The sequence below is a fragment of the Balaenoptera borealis genome, assembly GCF_965194805.1.
Source record: "Balaenoptera borealis genome assembly, chromosome: 8".
Classification (NCBI taxonomy): Eukaryota; Metazoa; Chordata; class Mammalia; order Artiodactyla; family Balaenopteridae; genus Balaenoptera; species Balaenoptera borealis.
In genome coordinates, this window is record NC_138865.1 from 34,834,850 (window position 1) to 34,854,840 (window position 19,991).

The 19,991-nt window shown below is 38.2% G+C and overlaps 2 protein-coding genes across 4 annotated transcripts in view; both read left to right on the forward strand.

The window, feature by feature from the left end:
* The window catches only part of HSD17B3 (hydroxysteroid 17-beta dehydrogenase 3), a 233,399-nt gene that overhangs the window by 114,455 nt on the left and 98,953 nt on the right, over positions 1 to 19,991 (forward strand). The window lies entirely within an intron of this gene.
* SLC35D2 (solute carrier family 35 member D2) overlaps positions 1 to 19,991 on the forward strand; it is a 60,433-nt gene that overhangs the window by 35,378 nt on the left and 5,064 nt on the right. The window contains exons 5-9 of one of the 3 annotated variants that reach the window (XM_082401247.1): positions 2,420 to 2,491; positions 3,451 to 3,519; positions 7,896 to 7,998; positions 9,295 to 9,387; positions 15,009 to 15,076. In XM_082401247.1, the coding sequence (XP_082257373.1) occupies positions 2,420 to 2,491; positions 3,451 to 3,519; positions 7,896 to 7,998; positions 9,295 to 9,387; positions 15,009 to 15,076 (405 nt within the window). The remainder of the gene's footprint in view (positions 1 to 2,419; positions 2,492 to 3,450; positions 3,520 to 7,895; positions 7,999 to 9,294; positions 9,388 to 15,008; positions 15,077 to 19,991) is intronic. The other 2 variants (XM_082401248.1, XM_082401249.1) reach the window with 2 other exon arrangements.

Consider the following 19,991-nt stretch of genomic DNA (forward strand, 5'->3'; position numbering starts at 1 on the left):
CTCAGCTCCCAGCCCCCGCCCGCCCCGGCGAGTGAGCAGACAAGCCTCTCGGGCTGGTGAGTGCTGGTTGGTGCCGAGCCTCTGTGCGGGAGTCTCTCCGCTTTGCCCTCCGCACCCCTGTGGCTGCGCTCTCCTCCGCGGCTCCGAAGCTTCCCCCCTCTGCCACCCGCAGTCTCTGCCCGCGAAGGGGCTTCCTAGTGCCTGGAAACCTTTCCTCCTTCACAGCTCCCTCCCACTGGCGCAGGTCCCGTCCCTATTCTTTTGTCTCTGTTATTTCTTTTTTCTTTTACCCTACCCAAGTACGTGGGGATTTTCTTGCCTTTTGGGAGGTCTGACGTCTTCTGCCAGCGTTCAGTGGGTGTTCTGTAGGAGCAGTTCCACGTGTAGATGTATTTCTACTGTATCTGTGGGAAGGAAGGTGATCTCCGCGTCTTACTCTTCCGCCATCTTGCCCCTACTCCTGTTGTAATGAGTTTTGAAATTGGTTCCACCAGCTTTGTTCTTCTTTTTCAAGATTGTTTTGGCTTTCTGGTTTTCTTGCATTTCCACATTGATTATAGAATTAGTTTGTCAATTTCTGGAGGAAAAAAAAAGCCAGCTGAAATTTTGATAGGACTGTGTTGAATCTATAGATTTATTTGGGAAGTATTTCCATTTTAACAACATTAAGCCTCTGATCCATAACATGGAGTGTCTTTCCATTTAATCTTCTTTCACCTTTTAACAATATTTGGTAGTTTGTAGTGTATTACCATTCTTACACTGCTTTTATTATGTTATTCCCAAGAATTTTGTTCTTTTTGATGCTATCATAAATGGAATTGTTAATTTCCTTTTTGGATTGCTCATTGCTAGTGTATGGAAGTACAATTGATTTTTGTATATTCATTTTGTTTCCTGCACACTTACTTCATTTGTTCTAATAATAATTTTTTAATGGATTTCTTAGGATTTTCTCCGTATATATCATCTGAAAATAGAGGCAACTTTATTTCTTTTCTTTTTTCCAAGCTGTATACTTTTTTTTTTTGGCCTAATTGTCCCATCTAGAACCTCAAGTACAATGTGGAATTGATGTAGCGGTGAGAGTGAACATCCTGGTCTTATTCCTGATCTTAGGGGGAAGAACATTCAGCTTTTCACCATTAAGTATCCTTATCTGCTTTTATTTTTTTCTTCTTGGCTGTGCTGCATGGCTTACGGGATCTTAGTTCCCCGACCAGGGATTGAACTCAGGCCCTCGGCACTGAGAGCACAGAGTCCTAACCACTGTACTGCCAGGGAATTCCCCTTATCTGCTTTTAAAAGGCATCATCTAAAAATACTTTTTGAATTTAATTGAAAATAATAAGACCTTTTTTTTTTTTTTTGTCTTGCTTTGAAAAAGGCAGTTCACACCAGTCTCATAAGACATTTTTAAGTGAAGTTCTTGAAAATTCTTTCTGCACTGCTCTCTGGTTGTAGTGTGAAACCCCTCCTCAGGTCTGGTCAGGAGGAGCTGCCCACCCCACCCCCCAAACGCTGTGGTTCTGGTTTTCCTTTCTTTGGTCACCATCTTCTCAGGGTCACATTGGAAGCAGATGGAGGTGGGTTTTTCCAGCCTTGGCAGTCTGTAGCTGTGCATTGAGCTGTGTCCTGGAATCTCTGAGTTTTGAGAGTGGGTGAAAGGTTCATAAGTATTTTTGAAAGGCAGTGAATGTGGCCTCATTACATAAAGTTTTAGGGAAAAATTACCCATAATTTTATCCTCTAACATACTATTTTACATATTCATTTTCAGTCTTTTTCCATATACAGAATGTATTTTATTACAGTTGTAGACTCTACATAGTTTTGTCACCTCCTTGATTTATTTAACATTCGTTTTCCAAGAGTGGTAAAGTTTTATATTATAGAATTAATGTATAATGTTCCCTCAAGTGGATTTATCATAATTTATTTAATCATTGCTTTGTCTGATATTCAGGTTGTTTCTGATGTTTTTCCCAAAGACATTACTGCAGTGAACATGTTTGTGCACATGATTTTTTTTCTTTCCTTTGGGTTATTATCTTAGGGTAAGTTTCCCAGCAAGAAGTAATTAGGTCCTAGGTTAGGACCATTTAATGACTGTCCATACATAGTCCCAACTTGATTTGTCAAAGGCTGTATTGGTTCACATTGCATATAATCTTTTAGCACAGACTTTGTAGTAGTTGGATAGTATGATGTTTTGAATTGCTAGTAAGTAAAAGTGGCATGAAATTATTAAATCTCCTTTTCTTTTTATTATTTAATATGACTTGTTAGTAACATATGCGATAATTAAGGTTAATTCCTTATATTTAATTTGGAAAATTAATGGGCTTAATTAAAAATGTAAGGCATTAAAAAAATACTTGGTATCTGATGATATTATACTTGAATCTTTTCCTGACAGCTTGCCGATGTTCACCGTGCTCAGGAAATTTACCATTCCACTTACTTTACTCCTGGAAACCATCATACTCGGGTGATTTTTGTTTTTCTTCTTTTCCTCTGGTGTCCTCTCCCCACACCCCCACATTATTTTTACCTAGCAAATTCTCAACATCTAGTCATCTTTTCAAATCGTTGATTTGAAGTGCTAGTAGCAATAACTTAAGGGCAAATGGTTTGTTCACTTAAAAGCAGTCTCCTATTTCCATGATTCCCTAAGAATGTAATGAGTGTTTTTTTTAAAAAATTATAATTTTACATTAGATAAATAAAATGTGTGTGTGATCGAAAATTATAAAAAAAACAACAACCCCAAAACAGATGTAAATCTGTTTCCTGAGCCAGATGGAATATACACTGATTTTGCAATGTAGAGGAAAAGTTGTCCACGTATATAGTATAGGATAGGAGTGCAGAAAATCAGGGAAATTCATTCTGATGCAGTAATTATGATGTAACATCAGAATAAATTAATTTTTATAATGTTGGTTTAAAAATTTCTCATAAAGATACTCAGGCTGACATCTAAAAAGGTGATTCTTGATTTTGCTGTGGAGATTATTTAATGATGAAATTTGGATGATGGCCCAATGTTTTAAGTTCTACTACTGAATTTTATCTTAATCTTTGGATGCTTGATAAAAGTACATACCAACTAGACCCACCAGCAGGAGCTCTTCTGCATTTTGTCGCAGCGTCTTTCTAGTGAGGACAGAGAAATACATTTGTAATTAGATTAAGACAACTACTTAAGAAATAAAGTAAATTTGGTCTGATTTCCTAATCCATTGAAGGTACCTTTAGTACTCTTTTTACATAAAGCATTGTCCATTAGATTTTAGCTATAAAACTGTTAACAGTGTCTATTTTCAGTTTATTTAAAAAATATAATCTATATATTTTCCTCTCTTTCTCCTTTCCTTATCTATCTGTCTATCTATCTATCCATCTGTCTGCCTACCTATCTATCCATCCACTATTTATTTATTACAGGAAACAGTATTCCTTGAACATCATTGTCAGTGTCTTTGCCATCATTCTCGGTGCTTTCATAGCAGCTGGGTAAGACTTTGGACTATTTCTGCTCAATAACTCCTTTGTGTCTTTGACAATAGGCCTGGCCCCCTCCTCATTTTCCATTTTCCATCTGGCTGCAGTTGAATTGAGCAGCCAAGAGACAAATCTGTTGATGTTAGTGGAATCCCCATGTGTTCCTGTGAAAGTCAAACTGGGTTCCAAGTTGGCCAGAACATTTCTGAGAAATATGTAGAGTGAGCATTACAAGATATTAATACAGCTTTTCTTCATAAAAAGGAGTAAACTGTATACTTTTATTACTGAATGTTTGTCTTCAATATAAAAATTTTACAAAGAATTTTGAAAAGTTCTTAGGCATTTGACTAAGAAGAATAACAGATTTATAAAGCCCTTGTATGCTGATTTGTTTTATCATCCTGTGATGCCTTATTGGTCAATATTTCCATTATACTCTCATTAAATGTTTGGGACATGAGCCAATACCAGTGCATGACTACTATCTTATTCATTAATATACCTGACCAGGAATAAGGACTCCAAGTTTGCATTTGAAAGCAGGCACTCGGACTCCTTTTATAGCATAGTGGTTAAAGCATGTATGCAGTTACCTTCCTTGGTTTGAAACTTAACTTCTGTCAGCTATTTCTTAGCCTCTCTGTGCCTCAGTTTCCTCATTTATAAGGTATAAATGATACAATTGGCCCTCTGTGTCCAAGGCTTCTGCATCTGTGGATTCAACCAACCATGGATCGAAAATATTTTTTTAAAATTCCAGAACATTCCCCGAAGCAAAACTTGGATTTGCTGTGCGCTGGCAACTATTTACATAGCATTTACATTGTATTAGGTGTTATAAGTAATCTAGAGATGATTTAAAGTATATGGGAGGATGTATGTAGGTTATATGCAGACACTGCACATCATTTTATATAAGGGACTTGAGCATCCGTCGATTTTGGTACCTGCATGTGGAGGGCATGGTGGTGTGGGGTCCTGGAACCGGTCCCCCATGGATATGGAGGGACGACTGTAATAGAAAAGAAAAACCTATATGAATAAAGGGAAGAAAGAAAAAATTGGAGGAATTTCAGTTAAACCAGTTTCATTAACTCATTTAGAAACAAGAGTTCTGGATCATTAATTGCAAATTAAATAAGGTGTGGGCTACAGATCCAGGATGTCTGGAACCTTATTCTAGTCTCCTCACTTACTGGCTATATAACCAAGGACAAGCTATTTAAACTCTCTGTGCCCCAGTTATTTTGACTATGAAGTGCAGATTAGAATATCATCCACCTAATAGCATCACTGTGAGAATTAAATGAGATAATAATAAACCAGGATTTACACTAGTTCGTGGCCAAGTTCAACAAAAACATGTTGAAGCATTTACTATATGCCAGGCATCATTCTATGTGTTGAGGAATCCAGCAGTTAACAAGACCGAGAACAATCCTTGCCTTCATGGAGCTTTCATTCAGGTTGGTGGAAACAGATAATAAGCAAAAGAAATTGATTAAAAATACAGCATGCCAGCTGGTGACAGATATTAGCAATAATAATGATGTTTATTATTGTTATAAATGTGTTTAGTCCCTTGCCTAGACCAGGGTTTATTATTTGCGTTTTTATCTGTAACGTCCTCTTCTCCAATTCTAGCTGTGGCTGAGCTCAGCCCCCTTAAAGCTGGCCTGTTTGGTTTCAGTGCTGTGTTTCATGCCTGGTATGGTGCTGGTACAGACATTAAGCAGCCACACTGAGAGCCTGTTTTGGTCATGAAGACTTTTGTTCAAACAAAACATATGCATGCAGTAGCTAAAAAAAGGGAGGTGCTCTGTTGAAAGTGCCTTCCTCCCACAGGGCTGAGGTCTCCCCTGGGCCTCCTCTCTCTTCTAGGTTTCTTGGAGCTCAGTTTGAAAACCACTAACTTAGAGCCAGTTGAAGACTTTTACAAAAATTGGTTTATAAAAATGTAAGTCTTTGATGAGGAATGGCACTTCAGACACTGTGTGTATGAAAGCACATCTCCAGAAACAGTTAGTAGGAATTCAGCTCATAGGTGATACTCTAGTGAGCTGAAAGGGTAAATAGTGTTTCCCAAAACATCTAACTTTTACCTGAGAGCCAGCTTGGAATAGTAATTCTCGGCTTTCCCCTTCCCCAGCACCCACAGAATGGATAATATCCCTGTGGGTAACAAGCACAGTTCTTAGCTGCAGCCCAGCAGTAACCGCACCCTTCTCTGCTCTCAATCAAATTAACTCATCAAATGCAGGTAACAGATGAGCCAGTTTAGGCAGCTGTAACAAATAGCCCCTACATCGTGGTTGTTTAACATACCAAATATATTCTGCTCACACTCCAGATGCATACTAACATCAGTGAATGCTGTGGGAGCGCTCTGCCCATTGTAGCTAGTTAGGGACCCAGGGTGATGGAACCTCTGCCTTAAAGGGGGTTTCCTTGCTCATCCAGAAGGGAAGAAGGCATGTGGGGAATTATCTGCTGGCTCTCCAAGCTTTTCCCCAGAAGTGACGTGTGTTACTTCTTCTTACATTGTATTTGCCAAAGCAAGTCACATGGCCGGCAAAAGTTGAAATAGAATGTCTGCGAACAGCCCTAAATGACAATCACACGGGTTAACCATGAATCTGCTCCCATTTATAACACAAGTAAATTCTTATCAAACTTCTGTGCTTTCACTACTGGCCTAAACAAATGATGTTAGGAATTCCTGGCCCCCTCAAGTAGGAGACCTGAAAACTCCAAGAATTCCCCTTAGGCTCTCTGAGGAAGTGAGTAACACTTCCTTTCCATTCCTCTGGAATCCTAACTTTTTTGCTCATTCATCTCTTTGCCATCTTAGGGAATGGCAGACTCTTCTTAACACTGAGCTGAATGTGGGTAGGAAAGATCTGGAAAACCCTTATTTTCAGAGATTCTATTGTGATTGAGCCAGAGAATTATGATTTATGATGATCTAAAATTAATTTATATTCTCACAAATATACTTGTAGGTAAATAATGCCAGTGGAAGCCTCAAGCAAAATCTGGTTTAATTTGCATTCAAATTTTGATGCAATTTTTGCCTATTTCCTTCTTTTTGGTTAGAAATAATCTTATTTTGATACTGAAGGGGATAAGGATATGCCACTCCAATATATGCCACTTTGGCATAAACATTATTTTGAGTTGAAGGCAATTGAGAATCAACAGATATGGGAAGAGTTCTCTGCCCTCCCTTTTCTGCCTAAAAGTAGACCATAAATTTGCCTTTGTGAAGGTGTCCCTTGGTCCTGTACTTGGAATAGGAAAGCAATTCTTATCACCAGAGACAGAGAGTCAGCATCAAGATGAATCTGCATAAACAAACCTTATTAAAATAACCCTTATCTTCCATTAGTTTCCCCTATGTATTTCCTAGTCCCTTTCCCACTATTTATTTGTTCCTTAACACCCAAACCCTCTTTTTTGTTAAAATGGTATCTAAGCCCCAGAGTCTGACCACTTCTTTGAGTTTCATTTCTTTTCTGTGAACTCCTGTGCGTGTAAAATATTTAATACAATTTGTATTTTTTTCCCCGTTACTCTGTCTGTTGTCAGTTAAATTCGCAGGCCCCCAGACAGTGACCCAAAGAGGGTAAAGGAAACCTTCTTGACAATATATACTTATGAATTCGGACATGGGTGTGGTACTGTTTGCAAGGTCAAGTGCAGGTGAATGCATCACATCTGGGCTTAGCTGTTGTTCACTCTCTCCTCCCTTTGCCATATTCCCCCCAAACATTTTTATACTAGTGTTATTTATTTAAAATGGAAATTGAAGAGAAGATGCTTCAAAGAATGGGAAGAAAGGGGCCTTAGAGGAGTTGCAGAGAAGGAATGGATCCCTGCCTTGCCTTTTTGATGGACAGGATAGTGGGGGTGCTAGTGGATGAAGTGACTGGGGACCAGATGGAGGTGTCAGTTCCTCATTTGACCCCTTTACCATGTCACTGCTCAGCTGTCCCCAGAGGGCTGTACTCTGGGGAAGGCCCTGTTTACTACAATAAGGAAAGCCACAGGTGGGTTGAACAAATCACTTCTCTTAGAAAAGCAGGGCTCATGCCGATTTATCAGTTAGCAAAAGAATGGCTTTGCAGTCAAAGGAAGATGGTTAATGTCCCTCTGGTTTTAAGCGGTTGTGATTAAGTTTAAGCCTCCTGAAGGCCTGGTTTTGTTTTTGTCTGAGGGCAGGGCAGAAGAATTAACCATTCATCACCATACAGGGGGAAAATATGCCCGAGAAAAGGTAGTTACTAGCATCACAAATGGATTTGATTAGGAAAGATAAAACAGAGTGTCTGAAGCCAGGTTGTGAGTTTCTGAATAATCATACTTCTCTGTGTTCTCCCTCCCAGTTCTGACCTTGCTTTTAACTTGGAAGGCTATATTTTTGTATTCCTGAATGATATCTTCACAGCAGCGAATGGTGTTTATACCAAACAGAAAATGGACCCAAAGGTACCAGATCTTCACTCCTTTAGCTTTTAGGCTTTGTCATCTGGCCACTGAAATTACATGAAAAAATGAATTTGTAAAGCTGGCATGTAATTTAATTTACATGTTATGATCTACAGATTACTAATTTCTTTTTAATTATCTTGTCTGCATAGGTTCTTGTTACTCCTTGTCTTGCAAAGTTTGGGTGAAAATTAGGTAGGAAGGGAAAAATGGGCACTATTTTAGATGCAAAGTCAGAATACTATATAGAAAGGGGATTATTTTGAAAGGCAAATTAAAATTAGAAGAAGTTTTTTTACCATCATCATCAGTGACCAATGTGAAGTCAGGAGTATTCTGAAAGCAGCTGTAGTTTGAGAGTCTGGTGATGTGGGTTACAGATACAAGTTTTGCTGCTGACTGGTTATTGTGACCTGGAACCTTCACTTCTCCAAACCTCAGTTTCCTCATCTGTGGAATGAGATGATTGGAATGGATAATTTATAAGGTCCTGTCACGAGGGGCGGGTGGGCAGATGAGCTTTCCTTCCGTGTGGCTGCCCTCAGGTCAGAGCTCCCAGCCCTCACCCCCACCCCAGCTGTGCAGGAAGCTCTGGAGGATGGGCCAGGCATATGTTTCTTTGTTCCAAGTTCTTTGTGTTGAGTGAGGGTGTTCTCTCTGATGGACAGGCTTATTCCTATGAGCTGTTTTTTATCTGCACTGTATTTTTCTGCACTACCATTTGTTTTTTAATGGTGGCAGTTTTACAAAACTGGTTTTGCTGTCTTTTGAGAATCACAGTATGTCACCCTGTATGGAAAGTGGTGGATATAGCCTCTAACGAAAATTAAATTTATGCAAGATTGGAAAACAAGATACCTGGTGTTTTAACCCTGCTGTTCCTTAATAGAAAGAGCACATGTTTTTAAGGAGTTCTGTTTATATTAACATTGTTAATGCTGTTTACTTTGTTCCAGATTTCCCATTTTGAATAGCATGCTTTTAAAAAAAGAACAATTAGAATGTTAGAGATGGATAGAACCTCGGAGTCCATCCATCTCCATCCGTTTTATCTGTCATTTTTTGGATAAAACAAATTTTTTTTGGAAATCACAGTATACTTGAAATGAAATATTTTACATCAGAAATTTGCTGAAAATATTCCAATACAGAGCTGGTCAGAATGCATGTTCTAACTCTGCATAAGTACATGGTTGTATAATTAGCTTCAGGGGAAAATAAAATAAAATAAATGGCTCCAGGAAATCTGATGCTTCATATTTCTAAAATTGAGTGGAGTTTTCTTGGTTTTTGCAGGAGTTAGGGAAATATGGAGTGCTTTTCTACAATGCCTGCTTCATGATTATCCCAACTCTTATCATTAGTGTCTCTACTGGAGACCTTCGACAGGTGAGCTGATGACAGTCATTCATTCTTACTTAGCAGTATTTAAAATTTTAATATTTAACCTGTGGTGCTTACTGACATAAAAAGTGTATAAAGGTAACTAGGATTTCCGAAAGCAAGATGTTTGGTATCCCCAGTAATACCTTTGGCACTTTCCCTTTTTTGGCATTTATCTTTAGAACTGTGGGGAGTAGCAGGAAGTAGTCAAAAAAACTCTGGTCTTGAAGCTTTTTGCAAAACAACAACAAAAATCTGAATTTGAGTCTCACTTTCCCCTTTGTTGGCATGGGGATCCTGGGAAAGCTAGTTAACTTTGAAGGGGATTTTGATAGTTTAAAAAATGGATTTACTTATTTATTACCCTTGTTATGGACATTTGGAAAAATACACACAAAATAGAATAATTTAATGAACTCTCATGTACCCATCACACAGCTTCAACACTTTTTGGCATTTCACCATTCTTATTTCATCTCTCCTCATCTGCTCTCACTTTTTTCTCCCCGGAATATTTTAAAGTAAATCCCAGACATCATGGCATTTGCCTCTAAATATTCCAGGATCTTCGTTTGAATTTTGAAAAGGTTTTGTTCTTTTGGTATTTGCCCTGTTCACCTTATCTGCTGTACACCTGTCAGAGACAAATAAAATGATAAATTAGTAGAAGGATGGAGGCCCAGTTGGCGGGTGGGTATCTCTTAGGAAGAGTGAATGTTCACCCCATAACATCTGCATGGCTACCTTGAAATGTGCGGGCTCAGAAAGTTGCCAGACAAATCACTTTAAGTTCATGTGAGAAACGAGGTGTGCTGGGCAAAATCCTGGTCTAGTGTGGCCTCTGGCCTCTCCCACAGACGTCCCCCTCCACACCATGGGCTGGACATTAACCTTCATTAACCCTGTTGTTGTTGCTGGGCCGGGGGTGGGGTTCACAGCCCCCCACCTTCGCCCCCACCCCAGTGGCAGACGTTGACGGCACTTCTGTATTTAACAGTCAGCATGGTTGTGTGGTGCACACGGGTTGAGCGTCAATCCCATTTGTCACCATTTAGGGGTTTGAATGACTTTAGAAGGTTTCAGATTCCGGGGACTCCTGGGGTGAATGTCAGGGCTTGTTGTTCTTTCTCAGAACTATACTTTCTCCCTTGTACAGTTCCTTTCTCAGAACAAGGGAAAGGTTGACCGGCTTAGCAGCAATGTCCCCAGGGGTAAACATCCATTTCCATATGTTTATATTGAAAACTACCAAGAAACCCCAGTTTTGATTAAAGGGGTCTCAGTGTGTGAACCTGGGCCTCACTGTTAATTCAGAATATTGGAAGTTAAAGCAAGCACCCCGTATACCTCTAGCAATGATGAACAGGGCAGAATATCTAAAAACACATTATTTATTTTTCAGCTACCATCAATTAAACCAATTTAGTGTCAGCAGCATTACATAAACAAGGTGAAATTACAAGCCCTTAATGTCCTACCAGTTTGTCTCTTTTCATTATCATAAAAATGAGTTTTTCTTTTGAGTCTCTGGAGTTTATCTGTTCTGAGATTCTGGTACTTTATAGCCTTTCAGATATATATTTATTTCTAGAAATAGAAATCTAGAAACTTCTAGGAACTCTTAGAACACCTGATTGAAACTAAAAGCACATTTCCCTATGGGAACAATGTTATAAATGGCGTAGTGACCAGAAACTGAATTTTAGGTACCTTTTGAAAATAGACTAGATGTATTATGTTAATAATTTATAACAGCATTTCAATAAGAATATGTATTTCCACATTTAAATAGTTGACTTACAAACTTATAGCATGGTGCTTTCAGAAGTTGCCACCTGCTTGTAATGATTACCATGCAGAATTATTATACTTTCTCAAGTAATAGTAAAAATCGTTAATAATTATTGAGGAATTATTCTATCAGACATTGTTTGAAGCATTCTACATGAACTGTCTCGTTGCATTCCCACAGTAGCTTGAGGAGAAGGCACTATTATTATCCCCATTTTATAAACAAGGAATCTAGGGCACAGTGTTTAAAAAACCTTCCAAGGACAGTAAGTGATAGATCCAGGAGGCTATCTGGCTCTAGAAACATATCATCTGCTGTAATCTCAATTTTTAAAAAAATAATTAATTTATTTATTTTTGGCTGCGTTGGGTCTTTGTTGCTGCGCACAGGCTTTCTCTAGTTGCGGTGAGCGGGGGCTATTCTTCCTTGCAGTGTGCAGGCTTCTCATTGCGGTGGCTTCTCTTGTTGCGGAGCACGGGCTCTTGGCTCATGGGCTTCAGTAGTTGTGGCTCACAGGCTCCAGAGCACAGGCTCAGTAGTTGTGGTGCACAGGCTTAGTTGCTCTGCGGCATGTGGGATCTCCCCGGACCAGGGCTCGAACCTGTGTCCCCTGCACTGGCAGGCAGATTCCCAACCACTGCACCACCAGGGAAGCCCCTCAATTTTAAAATTTGTATCAGTATATGAAAAGTGTTTGTTTCTTTCCTTCACATATGATAAAAACTATAACCTATCACTTATAGCTTAGAAAGTATAAGAGGCCTAACATTTACCTTAACTTATTCGATCCTGGTGTTCTAGGAGAATATTATGCTCCTATTCTGGCTTTCGATGCTGGAATATCTCAGTATTTACCTGTGTAGCCTCTTCCATTTGATCAGTCTCTTAAGATTTCAAACAGAAGTTACTATAGTTACCTTAGAGCCCCAGCAATGATAACTATTCACTGAAATTCCAGATGGATCAGAGCTAAATATATAGATTTAATTTAAAGGTTTATAAGAAAAATTATAATCAGAGAAAAATATTTTTTTTTTCTGTAAGAGACTGTAAAAGAAGGCCTTCTATAAGATGACAAAGATACGAAAGTCATAAAGTTAAAAATTTGGCTCTAATTTAAAATTATTATATGATAAGAGATGCCAAAAGAGATAACACTGTAATCAGTAATTTTAAAAACTCTGTAGGAAAAAATAGTAAGATTTTTCACTACTAATGTTGTTTTGCTCTGTGTTCATTGAATCACCATGAATTTCTTCCAGTTGGTCACTTTTAACCATGGCTGAATCCATTTTAGACTGTGAACCAAATACAAAAAAGTAGTGAACTTACATAATTAGGTGTGTTAGTCTGCAATATAAAATCGCATTTTATTTGCCAAGTTTGGTTTGATTGTATTGAAAGTTAATTGAGGAATTCGAGTGAAAGGTTAACTTCTCTTGTTAATGGAAGGAGTACTTTGATGAGTCATTTTTCCCGGTTGACTGGAGAGGGTCAGAGATTGTGTTAAGACTCGTGTATGTGACTCACTGTACTGGGGGTTCACTCTTGGACCTTGGACTTACACAGTCAGCAACTTACACAGTCAGCAGATCTGGTAATAGCACCTTGATTCTATCTGTGATTGACAAAGTCAGTAATGCCAGCTCCTCTTGTTAACAAATTAGGCCCCTGGAAAATAGTGGGTGAACTTTCTTTAGTTATTTGAATCATTGCAATAAGTTCAAGGTACATTTAGTGTGTTGCAGTTGATGAATAGGGATAAATAATAGGACTTTTTTTCTGATTAAAAAACACATAATGAAAAATGAAAAAGATTCACACTCCAACATATTTTCATAGCAATAGTGAGTCTAAAGGAAGAAGTACTTAATATTTTTACTCATCTTTAATTATTTTCTGTGTTTTCAAATAAATGTCATGCTACATGACTTTTTAAAATGCCACTAGCACAGCCTCATCATTATTAAAGAAACAAAATAAAACTAAAATCTATCAAAATTTAGGTTGGCAATGAATCCAAGTATTTTATGAAAATTACTACATAGCTCTCAATGGTTTATGTGGTATCAAGAATATATAGTTTTTGTATACTGTTTTCATAAATACTCACAGTTCTTTGAGTAAATAAGTGTTTTCCTACCTTTGGTTTGAAGTTTGGGGCATATGCTTTTCTCTTATTCCCAATCTTATTTAATTTTTCAGACACAGAATGCTTTTCATAAGTTTCTGTTTGGTTTTGATCTTTGACTGTCTTGGTATAAACTGTCCTGGATGTTTTATGACCCTTTGATCAGCTTGGGGCTTGCCAGTAAGACAGATTTATATTTATTATATTTTTTATTTCACAAGTAAGTGTTAAAAAGTTTTATTATGAAAACTTTCAAACCTGTTCAGAAGGAAAGAGAATAGTATAACAAATCCCATGTACCCATCAACCAGGTTTGGCAGTTATCAACATTTAATATGTATTTTTTCATAAGAGGTGGGCAAAGTGTTACTAATGAAACAGTGGCAGTAAAGTGTAACAAGGTTGTACTAATCAGAGAAGAGAATTCCATTTTAATTGGTTTTAAAATTTGAATTATAAACTTAAGAAAGATTTAAATAGTTTTAAATCTACAAAGTTACTAAAACTTGGCTAACAAAGTATTGCTTAATAGAAAGTGAATAGAACTTATATTTAATCATGTTATTCAGCATGTACTTACATATAGTCTTGAGTCACTGTAAAACCATTTTTGGATGCAGGCAAGGGACAAGTCATGAATAAAATACTCCTTTTTATGTACTTGTCTTTTCAAAAGGGTTAATTTTATTTTCTCACCTAGGGACTAAGAGCAGAAGCTGTCTTAAACTTCTCTGTCTACCAGCTCCTCCACCCCAATTACTTGATTGCTTTGTAAATAGCAAACAATAGTTTATTTGTTCATGATACTTCCTAAGCATTTGCAAATTCTTTTTTTTTTTTTTTTTTTTGGCTGCTCTTAGTTCCCCAACCAGGGATGGAACCGGGCCCTGGCAGTGAAAACTCTGTGTCCTAACCACTGGACCGCCAGGGAATTCCCTTTTTTTTTCCTCTTGTGCAAATTCTTGAAAACAGTTTATGAACTTTAAGTTTTCTTAGTCTTGCCAACATTATTAAATTTATAATAAACTTTCTTTTAATATTATTTATTAAAAACACAATGCTGATTTTATGACTACAAATTAGTAAAGATTTAATGATAGCCACAGCAATAATAGCTATCACTTTGTTCTTGCCACCTGTAAGTTTCTAAACAATTTCATTAAATCCTCACATTGACCTTTTGAGGAAGTTTTTAAAAAAATAATCCGCATTTGTAAAATGAGCCTGAGGTTCAGGGAGGAAAAATAATTAGCCCAATGTCACACAGCTGGTATTACGCAGGATTTTTTTTTTTAAATAAATTTTATTTTTATTTATTTTTGGCTGTGTTTGGTCTTCGTTTCTGTGTGAGGGCTTTCTCTAGTTGTGGGGAGCGGGGGCCACTCTTCATCACGGTGCGCGGGCCTTTCACTGTCGCGGCCTCTCTTGTTGCGGAGCACAGGCTCCAGACGCGCAGGCTCAGTAGTTGTGGCTCACGGGCCTAGTTGCTCCGCGGAACGTGGGATCTTCCCAGACAAGGGCTCGAACCCGTGTCCCCTGCATTGGCAGACAGATTCTCAACCACTGTGCCACCAGGGAAGCCCTACCCAGGATTTTTGAAACTGTATTTTCTGTTTGCGAAACTGGAATTTGTACTAGAGTGTACACACTGGTAAAACCAGTATTATTAATCTAACCATTAGTTTTCTTTCTTTTTGATAATAGGCTACTGAATTCAACCAATGGAAGAATGTTCTATTTATCACACAGTTTCTTCTTTCCTGTTTTTTGGGGTAAGAAGCCGTAGATAAGAAGCAGCTTTGGTCTGTGGTATCTTTTAACAAGTCAAATCAAAATATACATTCTGTCTACTCTGTCAGAATCCCTTTGTGCTTCTCCAACTTCTACTGAAAAGTAACACTGCAGCAGAGGAGTGGATTGGGACCCATGCTAAATGTGGCCTCCAAAATATGATGTTGCATATTGATTTCTGAAAGTTAATTTGAAATAAAATCAGCTGCCCTATCAAATTCAAATGTGTTTTTTGTCTTTGTCACAATGTCCCAAGTTTCCCAAGGTTCTCACGTCACATAAATATTTAGAAATAACCATTTTCTGTAGTGTTGTACCTGTTATATTCAGGGTGTTTTCTGAGGAGATGCCCAGGCCATTATATTGCCCAATAATTTTAGGCTTTTGTTCTTAAAATTTTCTTTAGGTATAGCTTCCTGTTGAGTGACCATGCAGTTTGTCTTTTTATATGTTCCCCAAACTTGAAAATTCATTTTCATGAATAAATAATACATACAACTAGTAAATAATCCAAAAGCTGCAAAAGGATGCATAGGGAACATAAGGCACCTCCCTTCTTCCCTGCCTTGTGGCACTGCAGTTTTCCTCTCCAGAAGCAACTGCTGTTTGAAGTCTTTGGAGTATCCTTCCTGGGCCGGGCTCCATGTATACACAAGCACCTGTGTCTTATCCCATAAGAAAGGGTCTTTGAATGACTGTCTTGGAATTATTTGTCAAAAGATTTTTCCTGTGAAGAAAGATGAATTCCCCCTTACTTTTTAATATTACTAGCACTGTAATTTTCATTGTGTGTAAATGAACTAAGATAATTCATGAGTCTTTGATCAACAGTCTTCAATTCTTAAACTTGATCTTAGTTGCAGTAACGTAATCACATCAGTAAAAATATTCATGTATATCCTCCAGTTCAGTAATTCTCTCTTTAGCTGTGTCTGATTTAATGTTTAATCTGTTTTTTGGAGGTTTTTTTAAAATTTATTTTTTATTGAGGTATAGCTGATGTACAGTATTATGTGTTTCAGGTATACCACATAGTGATTCATAGTTTTTAAAGGTTATATTCCATTTAGAGTTATTATAAAATATTGGTTATATTCCCTGTGTTGTACTATATATCCTTGTACCTTATTTATTTTATACATAGTACTTTGTACCTCTTAATCCCCTATCCCTATCTTGCCCCTCCCTGCTGGAGTTTTTGATTTTAACAATTTTATACTTTATTTGTAAAAGTTCCACAGTTTATTTTCAAACTTATCTGTTCATTCTTAACATTCTTTTGTTGGTCATCTTTGGGACTGTACCTTTTATTTCTTTAAATATTACACACATAGCTATTCTGTATTCTGCATCTGATGATTCTAATGTCTGCAATTCTTGAGAATCTAAATATGTAGTTGGTTGACTAAATATGTAGTTTGTGAGTGTCATTATGGTTTGCTTTCTTGTGTATTTGGTGACCTGTGATTTGTGAGCATATTATTTAATCTTAATCAGTCCTGTGGAGTGAAAATAGGAATTTGAGAAACTTTCCTGCAGTGACAAATTGTTTTTAGTCTAGTTGGTAGCCAGGTGTGCCACTGACCTGGCCTTTTTGAGGGTCTGGCCTCCGTGGGCTCTAGTGTCCCTTCTCACTTGGGGTTTGGCCCAGGGCTCAGTTTACAGACAGTGCTGTTTTGCAATGGCCTCTGCCCTGAAGCACCCTGATCCTGTACCTATTGTCTGCTGCTCTGATGCCTGCCTGGCTCAAATCCCTTATCACTCTGTACCCAGTTTCTCCCTTTTCCAAAGGGGGGATATTAGGCAATCTCTTGTGCCCCTTTCAAAACCAACAGTCTCGCAAATAATGTGTTCTTTCAGGCATTGGTTGTTTGGCAGTGGGTGAGTACTAAGTGCTCTCAGTACTTAGGCAGCCATTGTTGGATGCCTAAGTGTAGTAAGATATTTGTAGTTTTCACAGTTGTTGACTGAGAACATATAACTTTGAAAAAAATCTACTAAGCTGTGTTTGTGAGTTACCCTTTGTGAAATCATCCTTTTCCCCCCATTACAATGAAAAAAAGTCAACCCATATCACACAAACTCAGACCAGCACGTTTCCTTGCCTAAGCCCATGTTCACCTGTGAACAGCAGAGCCAAGTTTTAGTTTTATCTCATGTCATTATAAACTTGATGAGATAATATTTTTGTTTTGTTTTGTCTTTTTTTTTTCACTTGCACTTTACTATTTAGCCATTCCATGAAGGAAATCAAGAAGTAATCCCTTTTTTTTTTTCTTTTAATTTTTAAAAATTTTATTTTTGGCTGCGTTGGGTCTTCGTTGCTGTGCACGGGCTTTCTCTAGTTGTGGTGAGTGGGAGCTACTCTTCATTGTGGTGCACGGGCTTCGCATTGTGGTAGCTTCTCTGGTTGCAGAGCATGGGCTCTAGGCACATGCGTTTCAGTAGTTGCAGCACACGGGCCCTAGAGCATGCGGACCTCAGTAGTTGTGGCACGCAGGCTCAGTAGTCGTGGCGCATGGGCTTAGTTGCTCCACGGCATGTGAGATCTTCCTGGACCAGGGGTCGAACCCATGTCCCCTGCATTGGCAGGCGGATTCTTAACTACTGTGCCACCAGGGAAGTCCCAAGAAGTAAACCCTTTGACGTCAGCTGTCTGCAGTGAGTGGTGGGGTGGACAGTGCCTGAGCTGGCACTTCTGGGGCTTCTTTGTCAGAATCTTGACCCTATTTATCTACAACTACATGCCTTTTTTTCCAATGAATAATGTGCTTCCTAGAAAACAAATACTCTCTTGATAAAAGTTCTTAATCAGTGTTTTATCAGTAGTCATTTTGCATGTAAAAATGTCATAAAGGCATAGTAATTAAAAATAAATCAGTAAATGATGAAAACATTAATATTTCAGATTCTACAACTTTAAGGGTAAAAACTAGGTAGGTCTCAATTTTTAAGTGGGTCTTTTGAGGACACTAAAATCATGGCATCATTCTAACAGTTAGGTGTCTGTACTCTGGAATCAGATGGCCTAGATTTGAATCCTGGCTTTGCCACTTTTTAGCTCTGGGTCCTTGGACAAGTTATTTACCCTCTCTGAGCCTCAATTTCCTTATCTTTAAAATGGGAACAGTGAGGTAATGTAGCTGATTTATAAGGTTATGTGGACTGAATGAGTAAAGAGCACTTAGTGTAGACATATAGAAAATGTTCAGTAAGTGTTAACTACTGTTGTTGTTGTTAATATTTCTATTTCTTGAGTCCAGCCTGTTCAGTTTGGCTGTCCTTTTTCACCCCAGACAGATTTGGTTCTGCCTATAGCCCATGACTTCAGTAGTTTTTCTTCTGTTATGTCTACTTCATCTTCAACCACCAAGTTTTAATTCTGAAACTGCTCTAGAAGGAAACTTCCATTTTGGCATGGTACATTTTTCAGAATCCTGCTTTCTTACAGTTTCTCACTCAGAGGACACTATGATCAGGTCACTTGCTTCTTCGCAGTAATAGAAACCATTGTAAGCTTCTGAGCACATCCTTGCTTTTCAGAACAACTGGAACTGGCTGTCGCTTCTCTTCGGTTCATGCTCAAGGAGCCTCGGGACTAACATGTGCGCGTTCCAACCCTTGACTCCAGAGAACTCTCTCTCAGCTTCTTTCTTATTTTCACTGCTTTCAAATTTGCATTTCAAACTTGCTTTCTCTGACTACCAACCCTCTATCCGGAGTTGAAAATATAATTTAAAAATTATAACACTTTAAAACTGTATGTTAAGAAGCCAATGGAATGGTGAAAAGAGCAGACTTTTCTTCTGAGTTATGGTGAATGATTCAGCTTTAAGAAATGCTATTTGTAATCAAGAGTTTGTAAATAAAGCATATGATGAAGTGAAATTGCATCAGGCAGGTAAACTGGATTGTGGGAGCCACGATAATTTAATGCAGGTAGAGGTAAAATAAGACTGAAATTTAAGTTGACAAACTAGATTTTAAAAAGCTAGCTCTGCTGTTCTTTTTAATCTTGCAGAGAAGTGACAGGTTCTGGTTCATTCACACCAGCATCTGGCACCAGCCCCTAAGCCCTGGAGGCAATTATCCTAATCTGTTTCTGCCCTAGTAGCAGCCTCTTTGATCTCACTGAAGCAGTAATATATTCCTTAATAGAAACACAAATGTATCAATTTTCCCTACTCACAGCATAAAAAATGTTCTATTCTTTGAACCTTCACTGATCCTGCCAAGATGTAGGGTCCAAGAGAAAATAGGATTCTGCTGATTGCTTGGGCACAGGAGTGACAGAACCTTCAAAGAGTATAGATATTTCCATCATTTCCCAACAAACCAAATTGTAGTGTAAAACCGATGCTCCAGGAAAATAGATCATATTTATCCCATGACTTTGGCTTCCCTGGCACACCACTGAGGTCTGGGGTAGGAGCGAGTTCTTACCAGAGATGGGCAAGATGAGATTACTTGAAATTCTTTGAAATCTGAAATAAGAGAGTAATGTGCTTGGGTACAATTGTGGTTGGTGGAAGGAGTGTAAAAGTAGCATTTTATTATTTGAACATTTGTGTTGGATTTCTATGTATGTTTGTACATGGAATGGTAACCAGCAACAAGTTGTAAACAAGGCCATTTGAGTTCTGCTTGTGACTCCCACGAGTGTGCCGTCCAACTTTGGGTTAATCAGTTATTTTTTGTGTTATTTTTCAGAAACAGGAAGAAACCTTTGAGCAAGGGTTCTGGTTCAGGGGTTTTCACATGGGCATCTCCATCCCTTGGGGCCCTGTAAGCCAAAACACCAGCTGGTATCTGTTGTCTGAATAAATGTGTATCTTTTGTATGTGCCATTATTTTTCAAATGTACACAGATGATAAGTATGATTTTATAAGTACGTA